The sequence below is a fragment of the Marmota marmota genome, unplaced genomic scaffold (genome assembly GCF_001458135.2).
Source record: "Marmota marmota marmota unplaced genomic scaffold, marMar, whole genome shotgun sequence".
In the NCBI taxonomy this organism is placed as follows: Eukaryota; Metazoa; Chordata; class Mammalia; order Rodentia; family Sciuridae; genus Marmota; species Marmota marmota.
In genome coordinates this window covers 6,432,928-6,457,113 of record NW_025999880.1, presented here as the reverse complement: position 1 = coordinate 6,457,113, position 24,186 = coordinate 6,432,928, and the positions used below count along the sequence as shown (strand labels likewise).

Here is a 24,186-nt window from a genome sequence, read left to right as displayed (position 1 = left end):
GGTATGGTACATAATAAGAGAAAAGCACCCAGACAGGCTTGTCTGAGTTACGATCAGGAAAACCCTGATATGGCCAGTGAATGTAAGCTCTGCATTGTGTTGCAATTGAAGTGTCTCATTACCAGAACAGTGAACTGTATTATGTGGCACAATCTGCTCTTTTCCTACCATGCTAAGTTTATTCCTGTTAGGGTCCTGATTTCTTAATATATTTTCAATTTTCTCCCTCATCCCTAAAGTCTCCTATTTTATGTAGTCATCAGAACCTTCCAAACATCTATTAGAAAAACTCATTCTTTCCAAAAACCTTGGCATCAAGTTCAATGCTAACTTGGGCTGCAATTTAGCATTAGCAATTTTCTAATGTATCATAAAATCATTAGTCGAGTTTGCCCCTTGATGTAATAGGGCTAAGCTGGAATAGCCAGAACCATTTTATCTCCCCTTGCTTTGATGGCAGCTTTAACACTCATTAGAAGGATTAGCATGATTAGGGCCACATAGTAATTCAGCCACCCAGGAGTCTTACTCAAGGGCACCATCTTGCTCATCTGTGGTGAGCATTCAGATGTATGCATCCAACTAAGGCAACAAACTCACAATGGCCTTTGGGAATCCATGAGGGCAATGTTTATTATCACTTTGCCCAGAGATGAGAGGCACTAGTCTAAAGGCCACAAGAAATTATTTCCTTAAACTTTACCTAATTTCCCAGTAAAAAACACCCTTCCCTTTCCCAGTGTACCTGAACACCATCAAGCTTTTTAATCATAGTGCCTCACCAGCCACACTCGAATGACAACTGTGCCCAGGATAGTGCTCTACTTACATTGTTTCTTTTAACTCTCAAATAACCTAAAAAATACTTTTAAAACTCAATTTAAAGGAGAAAAATGAGACAGAGATTAAGTAATGATCTTGCCCACAAGGAACAAAGAGTCTATAAAAGTCTACAATTCCCTGTCTACAAAGCTGACCACAGCTAAACCCCAGCCCAAACCCCACCCTAGCCTCTGACCCTCCTTTCCAAAATAAAAGAAAATGTCCCTGGGATAATGAAATGAGCATGAGCACTTTCCAAAAGATCACTTGACTATGTTATACCCCATGCCACCAACATGCTCAGTAAGATAGGACTGAAATGGCTGTCTCTGCACTTCAGTCTTCTGAAAGACAGAATGAAGAGTTGTGCATGGGGGAGAATGGGAAGGAAGATGAGTTACAAAATCTCTGAGGTCCCCTTCTTCGTGGGTAATTATCTGATAGGGTAAGAAATGGTGTTTCCATAATGAATTGCCTCCATTTTACATTATTATTTACAGAATTCCTGTCACATAATAGGCATAGTGCCAGAAACCTAATATACTTCTCATGTAATCCCTGTAAAAATCCCACAAAGTATATACCATCCTCATTTTTCAAATTAGGGAGTAGTAGTTCTGTCAGTGTAAGCAACTTGCTTGCAGACAACAATATAGGAATGCGGGGAGCCAGGATTCACACTCAGGGGTATCTGACTCCAGAACCTGTGTTCTTCCTAATGGTATAGCTCTCCTGGCTTGGAGAGACGATGGCAGGAAGCTTTTACTGAATTTTGACTGGCATGACATAGGCTTAACTTTCTGAATGAGGAAGACCCCATATTTCAAAATAAACCTATGGGGAGGGAATTTGGAACTTGTTTAACTAGCGTTTAAGTCTAAGATACACAGTCTTTTCTAGAATTAACAGTCTTTTCTAGGGAAGAGTGACCAGCCTTTTTAGAAAAAGCAGTTCACCTAAGAAGTGCTTTAAGTTGTTGCTTTTAACAGGCTCAGAAAGGAAAATGGGGGGAGGGAAATAGAGGAGAGGAGGGATGAACAATGAAATGACTGACCTGCTGAAAAACAATCTAGAGTTGGAGACAGCAGAATTACAATCTTGACATTAGTCCCATATGAGTTATTACCCTTGATATCATCATAGCCAAATGGAATGAAAATAGAAGAGGGAGAAAAGTCTCAGTGGGTATTGCAATTTAAATTTGCCATGTAAGCTAATACTGTATATTCAAAGACTGAGCAGACAGGGTGGTTGGTGGCTCGGAGTATGTGCAGGGGGTGCTGTGCCAGCTAACCAAAGCAGACATTCATTAGAGCAAAATGTAGATTTCCATTTCTTGGCATCTGACATGGGCTCTTTCCTTGGAAAGAAATGTCAATTTGGCCCAAAGTGTGAAACCTACAATAAAAGCATTGGGACTGTGGATTTCATCTAGTCTGCACATTCCCACCCCTTTCTTTCCTACTGTGGAAATCCAGTTGAGGACTTGGGGTGCTGAGTGGAGAAGTGGCAGGGGGAATTATTAGGATGTGGGATGCTGAAAGGGGCAGGGGGCTATGATAGGGGAGATTGGACTCCCAAATGTCCTATTTTCTTTTGGTTTTCAATTGCCATTTTCCCTTGCCCTAAAACTGCCCAGCACAAGAAACCAACCACAATTACTGTTTTGCTCAGGGCTCTGAACAATGGCAGCTTCCAACTACTTGGCTAGCTGTGGGTGTGCTGGGTGCTCATCCACAGAGCCTGCGGATAGTTTGAGCAAAACCCCAGCTCCTGAAAGGCTGGGCAGGGAAGAGGCCTCCCCTGCTTTAAAATTTCACTCTGTTTGTTTCTTTTGTTCAATAGACTGGAAAGACTATGACGACAGAGAGCCCAGACACAAGGGACAGAGCGAAGTTTTGGAGAGTCTGCTGCAGCAGGTCCGAGCCCTTCATCAGCATCACAGTTGCCGGGGTAAGGATAAAAATCTGAGCTGGGCCATCGAGTGAGGTCTCAGTGGCGCCGGTAATTTTAGCAGTTTCCTAGCTGGGTCATACCTTCTCATTCATCAGGGAGAGGGAGATATTAATATTTGTACATCTGGAATCACTTTACAGCACTATCTTGCTTTAACCCTTCAGCAGAGACTTCCCTTTTCCTCCCTCCCTTCTTTTCTTTTTCCCTCTCGCCCTCTCTGTATGAACAGTCTGAAAATAAGCACAAGAAAAACAGCAGCTGCCATAAGTTCCTTTCTCTTTGAATTGTATTCTCCCAAGACTCCTCCATGGTGCTGGGTCTTTGGGGATATTCAGCCTCAAAATTTCCACCCCCAAGGGAAATTCCCTGAGCATCCCTGAGGGAGCGCAAACAATTATAAAGATAATCATAGAAGTCTTCAAATCTATTTAGAATATAGTTTGCAATGCAAAATTTCATAGTGTCTCCTTTTCTTCCTCATTTTGGCAGTTATAACTGAGGCTAAGTGACTTGCCCTAGGTCACCATGCCAGGAAAAGACAGAATCTGGATCCAACCTGAGTTTTCTGATTCCAAGTTCAATCATCCTGCCACACCTTATTTCTTTAGTTTCCCAGCCTACATCAGGACTGGATGCTGAACTTTTAATCTCTCCCTGAATATTACTGCTCCTCTGCACCACTGTGCAGGAGAAAGGCTGGCACACCTTCCCTAGATCTAAAGCAACTGCACCCAGAGAATCTCTTCAGTTGTTTAACTGAGACATGGTCAGATTTCTGATCTATGCAAGGATTCACAGAAGAGGTACTTACTTTATTTGGAGAATTAAAGTCTCCATAAAGTTTTCATTTTCCACCCTCCCATCAGCTCTTCAGCTACATTGTGCTTTCCAGATTTGGGGCACTGCTGGGCCAGGGAGGGGAGAACTCCACAGTTGAAACTAAGAGATGCTATGCTAGCTTGTTTGCACTAGGTATAAATCATACTTAGCATTAGCAAAAAGTTTTCCCAATTACCATACAGCTATGACAACAGGGCCCTTCAGAAATGTTGGCTCCAGCTAGCAATGAGGACAAGTGTTTGCGAGAAAATAATGTTTTTCTAATGACTGGTTCATTAGGAGATGTAAATATATATGGAAGCAGCTTGAGAAGGAAACCCTAGTGGGATTTCCATTCCCTGCTCTCTAGGAAGAATGTACCCAAACTGGGACCTTCAACACTTCACACTGACTGAAGTCCACACAGTTCTGTTATCCAGGGCTCATCTAACCCAGCTGGGGATTACCTGGGCTTCTTTCTCTTCTGCCTCTCATTCACTTCCCTTGTCCATTGTTTCCTGTGTGGAAGCAAAAACAATAAAGCAATTAAACTGATGGTTCTTTACAATTCATAAGCACTTTATTTTTGGTCCTTATCAGAGAGGGAAAGCTAAAACTACTTGTAAGGATGATGGGGCCAGGCTTGGTGGCACATGCCTATAATCCCAGCAACTCCCAAAGCTGAGGCAGGAGGGTCACATGTTCGAGGCCAGCCTCAGCAATTTATGAAGACTCTGTCTCAAAACAAAAAATTAAAAGGGCTGGGGATGTAGCTCAGCGGTAAAGCACTCCTAGATTCAATTCCCAGTAATAAAAAATAAAAGAATGATGGGGTTTCCCCCTAAGATTCCTTTTGGATTACTATCTAATAATCAGGAAATGACTGCCTGGCCAGCCTATTTCTATAGTTGCCATTCAACTTCTGTCATGTATATTCTAGTTACTGCAGGAACATAAATATATACATGATATTAGGAAATATTTAAGTTAGGCCTAAGGTAGAGTTTCCTAAAAAAGAGAATTGTTTTTTATATTGAAATGCACTCTGAACATATAAAGATACTCAGATTGTACCCAAAGAACAGCTGTTCTATAAGATACTCAGTTAGAAAAGGTTCTCTTTGTTAGGTAGTTTGAGAAATGCTACATTTTTCATCCCTCTCTCAGAAATGTAAAATAAAAATTAGAATATTAAAGACACTAATAAAGAGGCATAATAAATTTGGTTAAACAAGCATTTTCCAAACTTCTTCAGCAATGTAAAGCATTTTCATAACATTACTACTCCAAGGCACAAATTTTATAAAATGCTGATCTGTGATACACCAAGATTAAGGGTATTAATGTGCACAAAAAAAGGTGTGATTTGAAGATGACTTAACACAATTTCATCTAGTTTAACAAATAAATGAAGACTAATATAAGTATTGCTTACAGAGAACTAGAAATTTGCTACGTAAAATATTCAATCACATTGAGCCAGGTACCACCAGTGGTGCACGCCTGTAATCCCAGCAGCTTGGAAGACTGAGACAGGCGGACCACAAGTTCAAAGCCAGCCTTAGCAACAATGAGGCACTAAACAATTCCATGAGACCCTGTCCCTAAAAAAATACAAATTAGGGTTGGGAGTGTGGCTCTCTGGTTTAGTGCCCCTGAGTCCAATCCCTGGTACCCACCACCCCCACAAAACAAAACAAAAATAATTCAACCACATTGAGATACTATGTGGCTTACTGGGAATGTAAGTCTTTATAAAATTTATAATTAGAAAAAAATAATTATTTTAAATCCCAGTTCTACCATTTATTAGCTGTATGTCCTTGGGGAAATCATTTAACATCTCTGAGCCAAAGCTTCCTCATCAGAAAAATCAGGATAATAATATCCAATTTGCAGTGTTGTTATGAGGATTAAATCAGATAATAGATTAAATTCACCTAGGACAATGTAAGCCCCTTGCAAACTCTAGCTTGTCTTTCTTTCATTGTTCTTCCAGATGAAGAAGGATACTTGCTATCTTCAGTGCTTTATTGATATACCTTAAAATTAAAGTTCAGTCAGTGACTCCACTGAGATGAGGTGGTGTAGTCATTAAATACACAGTAAATTCCAAATACAGAAGTAATACAACATCTCTTCTCCTACCAGAACCCTGCAGAGACAGTGCGGAAACTCACAGAACCAGAACTGTGCAACAAATCCGCAGGCTCAGTGCTAGGATGAAAATTTGAGGGAGATGTAAAACAAACTTTATTGTTTGCACAGTTCATGCCCTTAACAGACATAGTGAATTATAAAGCAGCCCACTGTTTTCATCCTAACAGAGTGAGTTTCAATTATCATGCAATTATTCAATTTGCAAACTGACATTAACTGAAACCCTGCCTACTATGTGTCAGGTGCTAGACAAGCTAGTATGAGCAAAGGAAACTTCCTGTGCTCCAAGCACTTACTGCTTATAATCCCCAGACTATTCTCCGGTTGGGTCAATCTTCTCTCAACATAATCAAGTACATCAGGCATTGCTTCAGTCATATCTCCTTGAGCAATGCTCTCGTGAGGCCCTGCCCTGCTGCCACTTGGGCAGGTAACTAGCTGCCTCCATGCTCAGTGTACAGCAGTCCCCCTTTCACTACCATGTTACAGACTCTTCCTATCGCTCTCCAGTGTTGGATTTCTATTTTCTGTACCCCAGGTCTTCCTCTTTCCTGTAGGGAGATCTTCTTCTAGTACCTTCCTGAGAGGGTTACTTGGGAACTAATTTTTGGAGGCATCCCATGTCTAAGGAGAGATGTATTCTACTTATCATTTACTCATAGTTTGAACAAGTGTAGAATTCACAGTTGAAATCATTTTCCTTCAGATTTGCAAGACTTTCCTGTATGTCTTCTAGCTTTTGGAGATGACAAGTCTGATGCCATTCTGACTCCAGAAGTTCTATTCCCCACCCCGCTTTGTGGAATGTTTTCATTTTCTTTTGACTTCACTATTCTAAAATTTCACTGTGATGTGCCTTAGAATCTTTGTCTGGTTTCCTGGGCACTTGGCAATTGCGGAAGTTTACATCCTTCAATTGTGTGACATTTTCTTATTTATTTAATTATTCCCTCACCTCCTTTTCCTCTCCTTTCTTCTACCAGCACTCTTTTTATTCAGATGACAGATCTCCTCCATTGATCCTTTCATTTTCTTTTGCTTTTTTTTTGTCACTTTCCATCCAATGTCCTTTTACCCTAGTTCCTTGAAGGCCAAATCAGCTTTATTTTCTAAGCCTTCCACTGGATTTTTAAGTTTCTGATATTATTTTTTAATTCTTAATATTCCCTTTTTCCTATAATTGGATCTTTTTATAGACCCCTGTCCTTTTTACAGTAATGTGATATTTTATCTCTCAGAGTACTAATGATGGGCTGTATTTCATTTATTGTTTTCTTTTCAGGATAGTCTCTCTATCCTCTAAGTTGTTCTTTTGTTTATTTCTGGTCTTTGTATTATTTCATGCTAAATGTGTTTCTCAACTGCCTGGTGATCCTTTGCCATTTGTTTGGCTAAGAGCCATTGGCATGCTCTTTATTTACAGCCTTCACTATAGGGTGAACTTGTGCCACCTTTTCATGGGGAAATCCCCAATGTTGGAATCTTCAGATATATTCTCTTAGGATGGTCAGATTCCCCAGAGGGTACAAGTTCGGGTATCATTGTTCTGAGAACCCAATGGTTTCATCTGGTTTGATATTATAGCACAACTACTATCATCACCCATTTTCTTTGTACCTGATGTCTCCCTATCTCTCACTGCAGAGACCTGTTCTGTGGTTTTGTTGGATTTTGATTTGATTGGGTTGAATTTGAGTTGATTTTTTATTTGTTCATTTGTTTTGCTTTCCAGAGATAAGCCAGTTGCTTCCATTTATGGTGGGGATGGGCTATTTGTCCATCTCTGCAGTAGGGGAGAAGATTTATAAGTCTAGCTGCTTGATAATAGATTTCAGCCAAACCTTCTGATTTTATCCCCTTATGCACTCCCACTTCCAGCATCTCATGGTGCCCATGGGGTGAGGTGGGTTACTGTTCAGCTTCTTCCACTGCTGCCTTAGACTCTGTCTTTCTCAAGTCCATTAAATCCATCTGTCCATCTGCTTTTCAGCAACCAGAATTTACTTGCTTTTGTCTTATTTCCCATTTATTTGTCTTTATAGATGTTTGTCATTTATTTATTTCACTTTCTTCCTTCCTCCCTTTCTCCCACCCCCTCTTTTGTTTTAGTGAAGATTAGGAAGAGAGTGGTGTGTGGTGAATATGTTTACTTTGCAGCATTTAACACAGAGTCCCAGCAACATCATTTTCAAGCAGCCAAATTCATGTTCAAGCCAGGGGAAAAAAAATGTTTTTGCTTTCTTCTTCTAGGAATAACCAATACCAGCCCAAGTTTGAAATACTTCTATCAGTCAGCTATTCCTATAGGCTCACACGTAGAGCCACATGGGGACCTCAGTCATGGGCCATCTGCCCAAGTTTCTTTGCCCAACAGCAGTTATATGGACCGTGTTTTCTCAGCCCCAGTGACCTGTCTGTCCAAAGTTCAGTGATTCCACCAACAATTTCAGCTTCCTTTCATTTCATAGAATAGGGTTGAAATTAGTGATCATCTAGTCTAGCTCTATGGAGAAATGTTTGCAAAGACTGTTACAGGAAGTCCAGGAATTCTACTAATTTTATTAGCAAGAGTTTCATTTTGTTAACAGAAGAGCAAAACAGAAGCAATGAATGATTTGCTCACCATTGTAGCTACAGTGCATAGTAGTTGCTCCAAAAAATATATTTGAAAGAATGTCTCAGTTTTTCTAGATAATGGCTCCGCAGTCTTCAGCAATCCACTTCACTTTTCAGCCTGTTTCTTCTTCTGAATAATGAGGATAATAGGGCTGGGGATGTGGCTCAAGTGGTAGCGCGCTCGCCTGGCATGCGTGCAGCCCGGGTTCGATCCTCAGCACCACATACAAACAAAGATGTTGTGTCTGCCGAAAACTAAATAAATAAATAAATATTTTTTAAAAAAGGAGGATAATAGCCATACCTATCTACAACTATTTTTGTAAGCCAGCATACAAACCCAGAATGCTGTTAGTAGGAGAACAGAAGTAGGAGTGTGATGGAAGGATTTTGGGTTTTTTTCCTATTTTCCAGACTTTCTGTAATATGCTTATATTGATTTTATAATGAAAAACTTTAATGGGATAAACAGACTAATAAAGAGTGCTTTGGAAACATTGAAAAGTGTGTATGTGTTACTTAGCAATTGGTGAGGTGGGGAGGAGGGCAAAGGAGTTGATTTCATTTCTTTTTATCCTACTTGATAATAAATCACTCATTGTAAGAGAATCAACAGAATATCAGTGGTTTCCATTAGAATTATAAATATTATTCATCTCCTACATTTTTGAAGAGTTATTAATTGAGTTAACCACTGGCATCTCATAAGACTTTCTTATAAGAATGAATAATCCAAATCCCTACATGAAACTGATAGGTAACACTGAGGGGACAGAGGATGGGAAAGCAGGAAGAAGGAAAGGGGAGTGTTAATCTGTCACATGGAATTTATGATTTTTTTTCTGTGTTCCAGAAAGTTCAAAATTACAAACCACAGGCCGCAAGCAGTCAGTATCGAGGAGCCTGAAACACCTTTTCCATTCCTCCAATAAGTTTGTGAAGACCTTGAAACGGTGGGTCTTATATAGTTTTCCAGGAAGTCTTAACTTCTCAGGAATGATCTGGTTTTGATTCTGAGTGGAAACTTGGTAGAAATTTCTTCTTTATTAAAGAAGTAAATTCTCCTGAAAATTTAGGCAAGATAGTAATTTCTCTGAGTTCTTGTGATAGACATAGCAGGAATATGTTTTAAATTCATATTTCATCATGTAAAAAAATTTTTTTTTCTAAGAGTGAGTTTGGTAGAGGAGACAGCTGAAGACAATTTTTTTATTTTGCTTTTTCTTTTTAGGGGACTCTACATAGCAGTTATATTTTATTATAAAGACAACATGTTAGTCACCAATGAAGATCAAATACCAATTGTTGAAATAGATGATTCTCACACCAGTTCTATTACACAAGATTTTCTGTGGTTCACAAAGGTATTCTGAGTTCTGATTTCATTTTTTTCCCACTTTGCATCAGTGTTCTGCACATAAATCTCTGAAACCTTAGTTGAGGGGGTCTCTAATGATCAAAGTTTTGGGGGTGGAAGTAAATTATCTCAAAAGTCCCTTTCAGACCTAATAGGCTCTATGTCATAAAAAACACCAAAGTAGTGTCTACACTACATTTTCAAAGCAAAGAAGCTTGCATCCTGTCAGAGTATGTCTCCACTATTCTGAGTTATGGGATCATTTGGCAAAGACTAAAATGTGGATCTGACTGTTTCATTAGCATTCAGATCTTTTTCCAATTGGACAGAGATCAAAAAGTTGTTTCGTGTGTATCTGAAAATGGACTGGAGAACAAACACCAGGGTTCAGGTTTCCTTCTCCCAGCTTTGCTTTGATGCCACAACCTAAATCACGCACTGGCTTGGACGATGATATGACCTCGTGACTTCTTTTGCAGCTGTCTTGTATGTGGGAAGACATAAGGTGGCTGAGGCAAAGCGTACCTATCTCCATGTCTTCATCCACAGTGCTGCAAACTCGGCAGAAGATGCTCACTGCAACTGCCCAGCTACAGGTGAGGGAAAAAATTTCAACCCAAACTCTCAAGGAAGTGTTTTATTTATTTTTTAAGTTGGAGCATTCAGTTATCAGTCTTACCTGGAAAGGAAAAGGGTGGGTTCCTTCCTGTTTCAGATCTCTAGACACATGAAGGCATCTTGGACCGTTTGAGCTGCATGTCTACTTATGTGGGAGCCTATGCCTTTGGCATGACCCCCTAAACAAGAACTTAGGAAGCTTACATTCTAAATTTGATATTAATTGTTCAACAACTCAGTTCTTCTTAAGGGCTTCAGATTCATCACTTGCTAAACAAGAAGAGTTTGACTAGATCACCTGAGGGATGCTTGCTGTTCTAGCAGCCTATGCATCAACGAATGTGTGGAAAAGGAAACAGAAGCCAGCAGATGTTTTGAGGGGTTTCTGAATGTGACACTTTTGGTAAAGCCATAGGCATTTATGCTTACTCACAAAGGGTAAACAACCAAAAACAACTCTTAAAACAGCTCTCCCATATTATCATTCAAATTAGATCAAGTCCCTAATCCTGTAATAATCTTTGTAGGTCACAAATCTTCTAGAAATGGCATTGAATTCTAAACAAGTTCTTCTGGGTTTTCCTCTCATTGTTTTCTGGTATGGCCTTAATTTGTGCCTCTTAGCACAGAAAATCATCTGCTAAATGAAGTCAGGGTCCTTAGGAGATCACAGAGTCTTTTTCAGAGATGGGTAACTACCTACAAAGCTGACAGTAAACATCAAACTTAGAAATCAGCAGACATGAATCCATGTAAGCTGTGTTTGACTAGACCATACCAGCCATGGTATTAAAATAAGATCATGAAAAAAATCTATGTCCTCCCTACAATTATGGAAACTTCATTTCTTGAGCCCCTACAATAATAATAATTCAATCCTCTGCATGAATAATAATTACTGTGTTGCTAATAAAATTAATTCTGAAAGGTTACTGCTGCCCCTCTGTGCTGTACTTCATTACATAGGTTGTTTACTGCCTTGTGTCCTCAGTGGCCTCAGAGGTTTTAACAAACAGTTCTCTTCATTTCACCCTACTCTTTGTTGCAGAATCTTCTCCTAAACTCAAGGAGAATTTCTTGGATCTGGGCCATGGAAACTGTGCTGAATTCATAGTATTCCTTCCTTTCATCACTGATCCACTTGATTGGACCATACCACTCTCTCTCTCAAACTTCTCGTTCTTTAGGATGAAGTACATACCCAGGGGGCTCAGACCCCTTAGTGGACCTTCCCATTAGCTCACCTGGCAGCCCAGACCTGCATGGATTGTATACTGAGCAACCTTGGAATTTCAAGCAAGGCTCTTTATCATGTGTTTATTGGAGGCTTCCTAGAACACTTTCATCTGATATCAGTAACATGGGAAGGATCAGGCTGTTACAAGCCAATGAAGTCAGATGCTGAGGGATACCATGATGGCCAGTGTGACCCCACTCAACTACTCTTATTGCAATAGTCTTAGATTTTTTGGCCTCTAAATCTATTAATCCTATCATTTTTCATAATGCATTTTGCCTTGTTTAAGTTTTGATTTCTTTATTTATCATAATCATCCCCTTGAAAATATTCTAAATGTTTTCCCTCCTATTGTTTACTGGGGAAAAGCTCAAGTCTGAATGATATAGTATAATATGTCTATATTAAAGTAGTTGCATCTTGCTTGCATCTTGCAGGAAAAAAACTATTAAAGTAGTTGCATCTTGCAGGAAAAAAAAATATCACACACAAAAGAGGAAAATTGACTGTGTTTGTGTTAAACTCATTCATGAGTGCACTTCTCACATGGAATGTTAACTAGTGTCCCATTCCATTTTTTTTAATAAATTGCTTTCTCACACTATAAAGCAACTATTTAAAGCCTTCTCCTTTCCTCCACACCCCATTCCCCACATTCTCTGTCTCCATCTCAGGTGATGGCTTTACTGTCTAATTCATTAAGTAAATAAATGAGAATGGGAATAATTTTTTCACCAAATTTACAAACCTCCTTGCATTGATCCTACCTTCTCCTTCTTCCTTCCTATTCCAACAGCTAAAGTCTCACTCCTCCTACCAAAGGCTCATCCCTCCACATAAACTCTGGATCCTGTCTCATGCCCCCCACCCGTGCTAATTTAAAAATACTCTAGTATTGCCAATTTGACCTCCCCCAAATTCTCACATGGAATGTTAACCACTTTCCCCTTCAGCTACCAAACAATCTCTCCCCTACCCTCTTATACCCAAAATTTTTAAAACATTACCTACATTATCTTTTTCCATTTACTTCCTCATTTCCCATAAACCCTCAGCCCTCTCTGTCACTTTTGCTGCCACTATGCCTGTAAAACTGCACTCTAAGGCCACCAGTAATCAGAGGCAAATAATGCTAATAAAGCCTGCATGAGCCCTTGTGAGAATGGAAGTCCTGATGTGTTTTAGGTGAGGAGGAGAAGCTGGGTTAAAATCAAGAGGCATTCTGATAAACAGTCTAAAAGAATTTTGAGGAGAAAAGGGGACCAAAAATTCCAGTATATAAGGGAGAGGGGACAGGAGAAGTAGGAGAAGTAGGGCTTCTTTTCTCATTCTAAATAAATATTCATTTTATACCTAATTTTATATTTGCAATTCTGTATTCTTTCTCTTAATGATATCCCCAAAATGATAATAGTGAAGCCCCCCCCCCCAAATTTTCCATTTTCATCTCTGTCAATTACCTCTGTTTCACTCAATCCAATGACCACTTTAAGTCCTCTTTGCAACTGATATCCCGGCAGCATTGGACACATGTGGTCCCTTTCTCCTTTTTCAAATTGGCATATTCATTGGCTTCCACAATTCCACACTCCCCTGATTTTCTTCCAGCTGACTGGTCTGTCTTTCCCATTCTCTTTTGCTAGGTCACATGCTATTTTCTGTTTAGAGTCCTCTTCTTCTACCTCTTTTTATTGATAATTCTTACACTCCTTCAAGTCTCAGCTTAATTTTTATACTTCCTTTCTCTGATCTTCTGATTAGGTGACTCATTCCCATAGCATCTTGTATTCTCCTTTCAGAACAATGGCCATAATCCCATTCATTGTTTTATCTTTATCTGAATAGTGATCCACTTGGACCATGACTTTAAAAAATGACTATGAGTTTAAAAAAATACGTCTATCTTGATTACGTCTATATCCCCAACGCCTGGTATATGTTGGGCCTTCAGTACCTACTAGTTGAATGAGTATTATATTTGTCATCTCAACCCCAGGGACCCCAAAAATTGCAGTTAAGGGAAACTCCATCTAACCAAATGGAAAGTGATCGCAGAAATGTGTCTCATACCACAATTAATACCTGGATATTTCTCCAGCCCTGCATAGCAGTCAGAGCCTCAGTCCTCAATAAATATTCAGCACCTTACAGATCCCTCATCAAAAGCATGTTATACATTCCTTTCTCTCCTTCATGTTTCTATTTGCCCAATTAAATAATAAAGTTGCTTTCATTTTTTGCTGTGGGCTCTATTGCCCAAACTATTTTCTGGTCTCTAGGATGAAATGTCTAGAAATATGATATGTTTAAATGACATAAGAGTTTGTAAAGCACTTAGCACAGTGCCTGGCACCTAGTCTCTGTTAAATAAATGAAAGTTTAATGAAATATGAAACGCCTAGCACCTTTTTGTCAGGGGAGGGGTAAGGTGCAGGAAAAAAAATACTTTTCAGATGAAGAGGAAAAATAAACTTGTGAATTGATAAAATATTTTAAGTCACTTTACTAATCTAAAAAATTTTTTGCAATGTTCTGAGGATAGTAAAAATATATTATATATAACTTCATTGGCATCAGCCATATTAGTTCACCTCTTGCATATCTCATCTTACTCCCCTCCTCTTTCCATTCTTACTACTACTGTCTGATTACTCCAGTTTCATAAAAAGCCTTCAAAGTCACCCCTCTGTTTCCATTCTTATTCTTCAATCCATTCTCCACACTTCTTCTAGAGTAGCCAATCTAAAATGTCCTGACCACAGTATTCCCTGTCCTTTCAACAGTGGCCCGGTATTTTATCATGGCCTATGGAGCCTTAATCACAATCTTTCTCTTCCTCCTCTGTGTCTATTGCACACTGACTTAACCTTCATCGTGGTATATACCAATTGGTACAATTTAATCCTTGTTGTCTGTTTCTGCTATATAGTAATCTCCTCCTTTAATTAATATATAATAGTAAATAATAATAGTAGAACAACAACTTTTATTTGTTTAACAGAATAGGTGCCAGGCACTGTGCTAAGTGCTTTACAAACTCTATCTCATATAATCTTCACTATAACATGATGACAATGTACTAGTATTGATATTCACTTAACAGATGATAAAACTGAGACCAAGAAAGGCTAATTTGAGTCCAAGGTCACACAAATAGAAAGTGGTACTTATGGATTCAAATCCAGATCCATGTATCTCCAAGGACTGTATTCTTCCCAATACTTTAACATATTATTGTGTGCTAATTTACAAAAAAAAAAAAGTGGGCAAAGTTTTTAAAGAAATTATCCACACTATATCAAAAAAGAAAAAGTAGAAGTATATTCCACATCATTTGCAGCCTACTTAGAAGCAGCCTTTTATTGTTTTATTTAAAAGAAGGTAAAATATGCATTAGTTAATTAGTTAAAATTATCTAGGCAGAAAGAGAGAGACAGTATCTGTTAGCATTTGGGGAAGAAAAAATAAGACAAGAAAGCCTGCAAGTGACTAAGACCTAGCATTGTGTTCTTTCTTTCAGAAAAATAGCAAAGTTCTCTTCTTAGGAAGAGACAGAAGTATACTTTGCTCTCACAGATGTTATCTATACTACTTATCTCAAAACACAGGAATAATCTGAAAAGTGTAGATTGTATTACATTAAATTTTCATAGTTTTTTAAGAAATTAATGTTAATGAGTAAGAATTAGGTGACACTTTTTGATGATATTGTGTTTTTTTCCCCTTTCTCAAGGGAGGGAAAAAAAGGGGTTCCCCAAAATTTTATTGTTCTTTTCTAGGCCTTCACCTCCTGCCTCTGGACTTCCTTAAACTTCTCATGTCACCTTAAACTAAAAACATATCTCTAAAAATGTGCCTGTAGTCAGGGTTTGTTGATAGTCTTTTAATATGTTCTGTTTATAATCTAAATGCATCCTGCCAACTATCAAGTGCTCTTATTCCTCTTTACCCTATAGAATCATCAAGAAACTTAACCTTGATTCCATAGTATGACAGGTATTAACATGGTCAATTTTTTTCCTTTAGGCCCAAAAGAACCCTGAATCTGCCTCTTTGAAATACAGCTTCAACTTATTTTCACAAGAATATTCTGCTTTTAATTGCACCCCACACCCAAGCTAACTAGCCAACCCAATTAATGTCAATGAAGAATTTCAGGAGGATTTTTAGTGCCTTCTTATTAATCCCATTAGAAAACCTATTCAAAGTTGACAGTGAACCAATGACATTAACCCTATACAAATGAAATGACCATCTCAATCAGTGTATATCCATCAGCCTTGGTCCACAGCAAATCATAATTTCCAATGTCTTAATGAAAATATGTATGTTAATTGAGTTGACAAACAATTGAGTTCTCACTATGTGCCAGACACTGTGCAAAGGACTCAGAGACACAATCATGAAAGATGAAACAATCATAATCTTATTAAATGAACATCAATCTTATGCAGTAAAGTCAAAGATGTGCTAAGATAGAAGTTTGCACAAGAAGCAACAGGGAAAAAGAAGATGGTAAATTCAGAGCTTTAGGAAAATCTACCCAGAGATGGAAAGACTGAAAGACTGAAAGGGCTGTATCTTGAAAACGAGTAGGTGTAAGCCAAGGTGGACTCCAATTAGAGCAGAAAAGAAAGTCCATACACCATTTAGTAGCAAGCTTGAGAGTTTGCAAAACACTTTCTCATGCATTGTTTAACTCCTCAAACACTCTTAAGAGGTAAGGATTCCCATAAAAGATGTCTGAGAAGGAAAAAATTTTAAGTTAAGATAGTGAAACTCAGAATTAAAGAGAATAAACAGTCTAGCTATTAATGAATGGCAGCCAGCCCTCAAACTCAGTATCAGTTTAAGTCTTAATAGCAGTGGTGGCTGAGGCTGAGTCTAACTGGCTCAAGAGAACCAGTTGTTACATATTCAGGAATATTGAAAACTTGGTGTTATACCCTGGGTAGCCTAAAATCAACTGTGGCAGGAATATTTACACCACAGAGATTGGTATATGCTACAAATCAGTCATGCCCCATTTTTTTGTTTTGATTCATAGCCCATTTACAAGCATAGCACTGCATATTTAGCAAACTGCCTCTATATAAAACCACAGAACTACATAGGACTGAACTAAAAAGCTTATCCAAACTTACTCTGTCTGATTTAGAAGTAATTTATTAGAAAGAAAAAAATCTGAGAGATTAGACTATTTTTAGAAAATAATAATTCTGACAAATGAATTTTATGATATACTAATAATTATGAAATCCCTTACTCATTATGTGTCTGATCTTTTTGAAGAATAAGAAGCTTAAGACATAGTCCTTACTCCAGTGTTTTCACAGACATGAATACTAACCAGCTGGCTCATTTATTTTTAGGACAGCCTTGTCATTTTTACAATTTCCAATTCACTTTGCTTTAATGCTAGCAGGTTATCTCATCATGGTTTATATGAGTTCACAAAAGTACCAACTGGGAGCTTTGGGATTATTTTTTTTTTGAAACATATTTAAAGCAAGAAGGGATTTTATCCTAATCATCCAGTGCTCTACGTTAGAAATCTTCACACCCTGCATATTTGTAAAACTCCTGTTGATTCTAGTAGTACCCACCCAGACCCCTCCACATTTAGTGTGGCATTCTTCCTTTCCTACCTTTCTAAAAGTATTGTCTGCCTTAGTTGACCTAGTTCATAAGAAATTTTAACAAACCTTTAAATAAGTGAAACTCACCGAAACACAGATAAGTCAAACCAGGCCAATCTCTCAATTAAAGCATCTTGAAGGGAATGTGCAGTCATTTGGGGATCCGTACAATGTGCTACATTGTCAATTCACTTCTTCATTTTAAACAACCCCACCTCATACTAGCTTACTGTAGATCTCTTGAAAACTCCACAAATAGCATACTTGAAATATCAGGCATTTTTCTTTAAAACATCTGGGATTCTCTTCAAGTGCTGGTAACTGAGGTTTATGTGCTCGTGTGTCTATGTGGGTAAGAGATATTTACAGATATTGAATTTGCTTAAAAAAAAACATAATATTTGTGCTCTTGCTATAATCTTTGCAGGCTCATGGTGAAGATATTTTCTTTGAGCCTCTGTTAAAAACATTTCTATGATGCCACATATTTTAGGTTTAAGTCTTAAAAACACTTCTCAGAAATCAGATAATTATTCACATCTTTTGTTGCTATTGTGTTCATTTTCTTTAAAAATATCATCTAAGCTACCAGTAATCTATTTATTTCTAGAATTTACTTGGAACACACAACTTGGGAAGAGTTTACTATGAGCCCATTAAAGACCGGCATGGAAACATACTCATAGTCACCATCAGAGAGGTGGAGATGCTTTATTCCTTTTTTAATGGCAAATGGATGCAGATCTCAAAGCTTCAAAGCCAGAGGAAGTCTCTATCAACACCAGAGGAACCAACAGCCTTAGATATTTTACTGATAACTATCCAGGTACAAATTGTTTTGTTTTTCATTGTTCTGATATATTTGAAATCCCAAATACTATTATGCAGGCTCTAGTGAAATATACCAAAAAACATCTACAGATGCAGTGGTGGAGTAGAGAGATTCCAGAGATGGGCCATTCCTCATACTCCACACACAAGAAAGATGCCAAACTTATTTTTATTTATCCCTCTCTAGATCTGGAACTTGTCAAGTAATACACAGAATGATCGCTCTGAAAATGCCCTGACCAACTGAACCAATAAGAAACACTCAGACCAATGACTGAGTAGGGTATCTATCCACAATATAACCAAGACATCAAACCAATACCAGATTGGACTGTAAAAATAATACATGTAGATTGTGTGTTTGGATACATTTATATGTATATGATACTGAACAAAAACACTTTGATATATACTCACTCTTGCTTGTTCTGTACAATACTTTCTTAGAACAGACAGGCATTATTAAATCCATTTTAGGAATAAATAACCAGGATTCAAACAGGTTAAGTGACACGAGGGTATACACAGAGGTCAATTCAGTGAAGTTAATGATGCTTCTATGTCATTCAGCTCTTTACTTGCACAAGCCCTTTCAAGGCACTGATCAGCACCCTGGCAATTTTGCATTGATAATTTTGTTATCAGAAACTGTATTGGCTTCAGACCCTGCAAAACATGGAATGCATTCTTGGGCACACAACTAGAAAATGGCAGAACTGAGATTTCAACTCGGATCTTCTGATTGGAAGCTGGATTCTTTCTGCTCTGTCACAACCCATCTTGGGATAGGAGTTAGGATTTTAGTGAATGAGGGATGGAAGATGAAATAAAGCCTGAAATACTCATCTGAGTACTGAATAGGCACCAAAATTCAGAACCCAAGCACCTTGGATGCAGACTCTTGACCTGGATGGCAGCAGTGGGACACAAGCCCATGTCTATTTGTAAGTGCATGCTCTGTCCCAGCGACCACTCTGCCTCAAGTGTTCTCATGTAAACATGGACATCAAACTGTTTCTCACTGTTTCTCTCCCCCACCCCTTAAACCCTGTGATGAGTGTGAGTTGTATAGAACTCTCCATCTAGGTAGAAAAACTGGCAGAAACAGCTACTCCAAACCCCATGAAACAAATGGCATATATCCACCAGACATCCCATCTGGAGTAACAGGAAAGGAAGGGCTCAGTCACACATGAACAAGCTGAATCTGCACGTTGGCCCCAATAGCCACTCATGGTCACCTTCAACAGCTAATTTACTTTCTAACTTCCTTTCATTCCCAACTGAGGGGTGTCTGGTACAATAATCTCATCTGTTCATTACTTGCACTGGCCCAAAGCAGGACAAAAGTCCAACACAGCAAGGGTAAGCTAATTGGTCAAAACCAATGCCTCTGGATTTGATTTTATGGAATGTGGGTTCATAGGAAATTGATAGAGAGTGTACGTTCATATGTGGAGATGGTGGGGGCAGGGAACACAGACACATTCGTGGCTCCCCTCTTCACCTTTTATAAGCAAGTGCTAAAAGAAACATTTAAAAAATCATAATAAATTGAGCTTTTACAGGGTGACTAATACACTAATCCCCTATAGGGATAAACTGGGGTCTGGGCTACCTTTGCTCCTAGAAACACAGCCCAGGCCCCAGCATGATATAATACCTGGTTTCTCCTAGACTTATTACATTAAAAATGTGTTACAGGTGCAGGAAAAATTCCAATCTGGTGAAAGGTTGTTAGAGAAGGAGACCAAAAATAGAGGCAGGATCAGGTTTCCACACAGATCCAAGTGGAAAATTTACCCCCGCTGACTGGCGCATTCCTACTTGATGTCATTCCCACCCACCCCACTCTCCCTTTTCTTCCCCCCATTTTTTCTCCCTCCCCACCTTCCCATACAGGTCCTATGCTGGAGAGGAAGTGGGGAATAAAAATCCTAGGGCTGGTATCCAATCAGTTATAGATTTAAGATTTAATTATGTCAGATTTAAATTGGCTACACCAGCTTAAAATGAGGATTGAGCTAGGTCTTGATGGTGGCCCAAAGCAGTCTGGGTAATTCCCACAATGACAGGCTACAGACCACTTGATTTTCTCAGGGCAGTGGAGTGATGACCATCAGGCAACCTGATTGGAAACCTAGGTTTTCTCCTGCTACCTCACAACTTTGGAATCAGGCTGACTGGGTATGACTCCTGACCCCACCCTTTCTAGTTATGTGACCAGAGCAAGTTACTTAACTTCTCACCTCTTGTATCTCCTCCTCCTCTAAAAGCTCTATTTCGCAGGGTTCTAATGATGACTTAATGGGTTAATATGTAAAGCAGTAGAAGAGTAGCACAGTAAACATTCATGATTTTTTATTATTTCTTCACTCAGAAAAATCCAAGCAATACTATTTCTCCTCAGGACACATCCCATCCACCTCTTCTTCCCTGCTCTCCTGGGATACCTCTGGCACTAGCCCAGCCATCCCTTAGGACACTTCATTACTTCAACCACCTTTCATAATGATTAGGAAAGTCTGTATAAAAACTATATAATCAGGGCTGGGGCTGTGGCTCAGTGATAGAGCACTTGCCTGCATGTGTGAGGCACTGGGTTCGATTCTCAGCATCACATATAAACAAACAAAATAAAGGGCCATTGACAACTTAAAAAATATCTTTTAAAAACTATATGATCTACAATAGGGTTTTCAATAACACGCCAAGACTCTAACAAAATCTCAGCCTGTAACTAATCTACTAATCCATAGAGCCCCAGGGAAGCTCCAATACCCAACTCCCTCAACATCCTGACCTCCTCAAACGCAGACCTTCACAACTGACCTCTCTCAAGTATCTATAAGAGAAAAATTGTTCTCATGCTTTCCTGCAAAAGAAAAGAGAGATATGGATCATTTAGAGTCCCTCTAAGCAACCTAATTGGCAATGAATGTATATCCAATAAGAAGGCCCCTCTTGGGTGCTGGGTTATTCTCTTCAGGGGTTATTTCAGTAATTGAACACTTCATACGTGAAGTTTCTCCTGAAGATTAATCGCTCACATGTTAATTTTAACTTTGTAATGCTTTGTCACATCTATATTATTTATTCTCATGAAAACTCAGTTGAGATTGAGTATTCTATTGTCTAGTGCACAGATGAAGCCATGGATTTCAAGGAAATAGCTGGGCAAAGTCATATCAGCTGAAATGCAGCACTATGAGATACTAGGACCCACATCCCTGGTCCCCTTCCCATTCCACCACCTTGCTTTCTCTGCCTACTTTCTTTAAGATATGTCCAGGGAAATCATGGTGAGGCTGTCCTCTTTCTCCTCCCATTCCTATTTTCCTCTCCTCTTCTTGTCATCTGTAGGTACCCAATATCTTCTTACACTGCAGGTACCCAAGACCAACTACTTCTTCCGCCCTTCTCTACTGTTTTCCTGCACTTTCCTATTTTTTCTATCCCCAAGCAGCAACTAACATAAGTATCAAAACCTACAGGAATCAGAAAGATTAATGAAAATGAGCTAATTTCTTAATGACTTAAGAAACAATTGAGTTCACACAAAAACTCATTCACCGATATTCATACAATCAGTATTCACAACAGCCAAAGGGTAGAAACGATCTGAAAATCCAAGAAAGCTGATGAGTGGGTACATAAAATGTGGTGCAACCATATGGTGGAATATTATTTATCCATAAAAATTAATGAAGATCCATATTACAGAATGGATGAACCTTGAAAACATTATGCAAAGTGAAAGAAGACCAACACAAAATGCCACTTATTGTATGACGACTGCATTTAAATGTTTGCTATATCCATAATAAGCAAATTCATATTAGTGGTTCTACAAGCACAGAAGGAGAAATTGGAGAATGGTAATGAATGTGAGGCTTCTTTCTGGAAATGATGAAAATGGCCTAGAATTAGACAGTGGTGGATAGTTATACAACCTTGTAAACATACTAAATACCACTGAATTGCATGCTTTAAGAGGATGGATTTTATGGTATATGACTTATAATGTTTTAAAAAGAAAGAAGTGAAAGTAATAGGGACTACATTAATCTGGAGAGTCCTTGTCCTATCTAAGGAGGCATTCCTATTCAGCCTCAGCTATTACAGTGTAAAAATGTAATCCCATTGATTAAGTATGCTCTGCTTTTTAAGAGAAGTTAGAAATCCAGAGTGTAGGGTGAAATCTCTTTAAAATTTAGGAAACAATTCAGAAAATTAAAATTCTTTGTGGTTTAAACAATCTTGGTCTTGCAAAGACTACCAGTCACGATTTTGTGACTTGTACTACCCTACACAATTCAGCTTCCACACCTCATCCAGCACAATAAAGGCCCTGCAGTTATCTTAAAAGCATCTATCTATTGTTCCCTTAAAAAGATCTCAGGATATCTGATAGATATGCCCTTCCCAGTTACTGCACCCACATAGCATATTTTCCCCCAGAGGCCCAGCCCCAGAACCTACCACCTCTGGGCCTTTCACTTCATATTGAATAAACAGTTTTTTCCAACATCAAGGAGGTGCCAGGCACTCTTCTAGGTGCTATATGAAAAACAAATGAATAAGTCAAGGTCCTTGCTCTCAAGGAGTTCAGTCAAGGGAGGGAGACAGACTTGTAAACAAATCAAGGTAATACAAGGCAGAATTAAACCAGAGCCCGATAGCAGTACAAACAGTGTACTATGGGAGCACACACAAAGCAGCTATTAATTCTGCCTGAAAATATCAGGGAAGGTATTGCAGAAGATGTGGCATTTGGCTGAGCCATGAAGGTAAGTTAAGTTTATCAGGTGGAGAAAAGACAGCAAGAGAAGGGAGTGAGGAGGAATTAAACTAAATAGAGGAAATAGTAAAGAAATGAGGCAGAAGTTGGAAGAGTGGATCTCACCCTCCCTTGGTTCCACATGGACCTTACAGTCTTCTTATGGCCTTTATGGTGGGTTAGAAAAATTGGCTTACATATTTCTCCCATACACTGAAATGTTAATTTCCATTTAAGATATGTCCAGGGAAATCATGGTGAGGCTGTCCTCATGTCTTGTTCATCTTGGTGTCATTAATAACTTAGCATAATGCTTTACACATAGTGGGTGCTCAATAAAAGTTGGTAGGATAAGTGAATAAACTAACAAAAAAAGAGAGAGAAATTCGGGAATGTATGCAGACAGAAAAAGTAATCCATTATGGCTGAAGATAGGGGACACAAAAGGGCTGTAATGGAAGGTAGAGGCTAGAAATGCAGGTTAGAGGCTAAATCAGGTAATATATAGACCTACAGACATCCATTTTGATTTTACAGGGCCTTTCTAGTGTACTTAAGCTTATTTCTCTTCCCAAGCATTTTTCAGGTTGCAAAAGCATTCTGACCAATAAAGAACAAATGACTATGTAAAGGCAAGGGAATTCATAGTAGATGCTCAGTAATAGTCCTTTTAAAATTGAATGAAATAGTGAATTACTCCATCCTAGAATGGTGTTGGTTTTTATAAAACCACAGTATGTTCCTAACTCACAATCTATTTGTGGTCACTTCTGACTCGAATGTTTTTCTCTCATACCCTGACCCATCCTATCTTTGTACTCTTGGGTTTGAGTCTTTACAAGCACATTTTCTTATTAAGTTTCAACCCTAATTATGATAGGCTTATTTTTCCAATACATTGGGTCATTCATAGCTTTATTACTATTTTCCAGAAAATCAAAACCACACTAAATTTGGGACCCACAAATTTGACACACACATTCTTGATTTTCTTTGTCTGGAATGTCAATAAATAAACTGAACATATTGGTTCTCTGGACCAATCCCTCCTGAGCCATCACTCAATCTATATACTATTCCAATACCATCTTCATTAACGACAAATCTTCAACCCAGATATTCAGCTTATTAAAGTAATGTGGTCATGATTCTGCTTGTTTTCAGGTTATCTTAATGACACAGATTACACTGGAGACTTCTCCTTGGTTCGTGAATCCTATTTTATAGCTGTTAGAAATTAAAGTTGTCTGTGTGATTGCTCTTCACAAACCCATGGTGACTCCTCTTTAGTGCCTTGGGATTTCCTGTGTGACTGCAAATTGAATGTTTGATTGATGGTTCTTTCTCATTT

The 24,186-nt window shown here is 38.6% G+C and overlaps 1 protein-coding gene across 2 annotated transcripts in view; it reads left to right on the top strand.

Annotated features, from left to right (window-relative positions):
- The window catches only part of Ankfn1 (ankyrin repeat and fibronectin type III domain containing 1), a 336,634-nt gene that overhangs the window by 272,719 nt on the left and 39,729 nt on the right, over positions 1 to 24,186 (top strand). For both annotated transcript variants that reach the window (XM_048788565.1, XM_048788560.1), the window contains 5 exons: positions 2,668 to 2,775; positions 9,227 to 9,326; positions 9,605 to 9,737; positions 10,210 to 10,326; positions 17,835 to 18,050. In XM_048788565.1, coding sequence (XP_048644522.1) covers positions 2,668 to 2,775; positions 9,227 to 9,326; positions 9,605 to 9,737; positions 10,210 to 10,326; positions 17,835 to 18,050 — 674 coding nt within the window. The remainder of the gene's footprint in view (positions 1 to 2,667; positions 2,776 to 9,226; positions 9,327 to 9,604; positions 9,738 to 10,209; positions 10,327 to 17,834; positions 18,051 to 24,186) is intronic.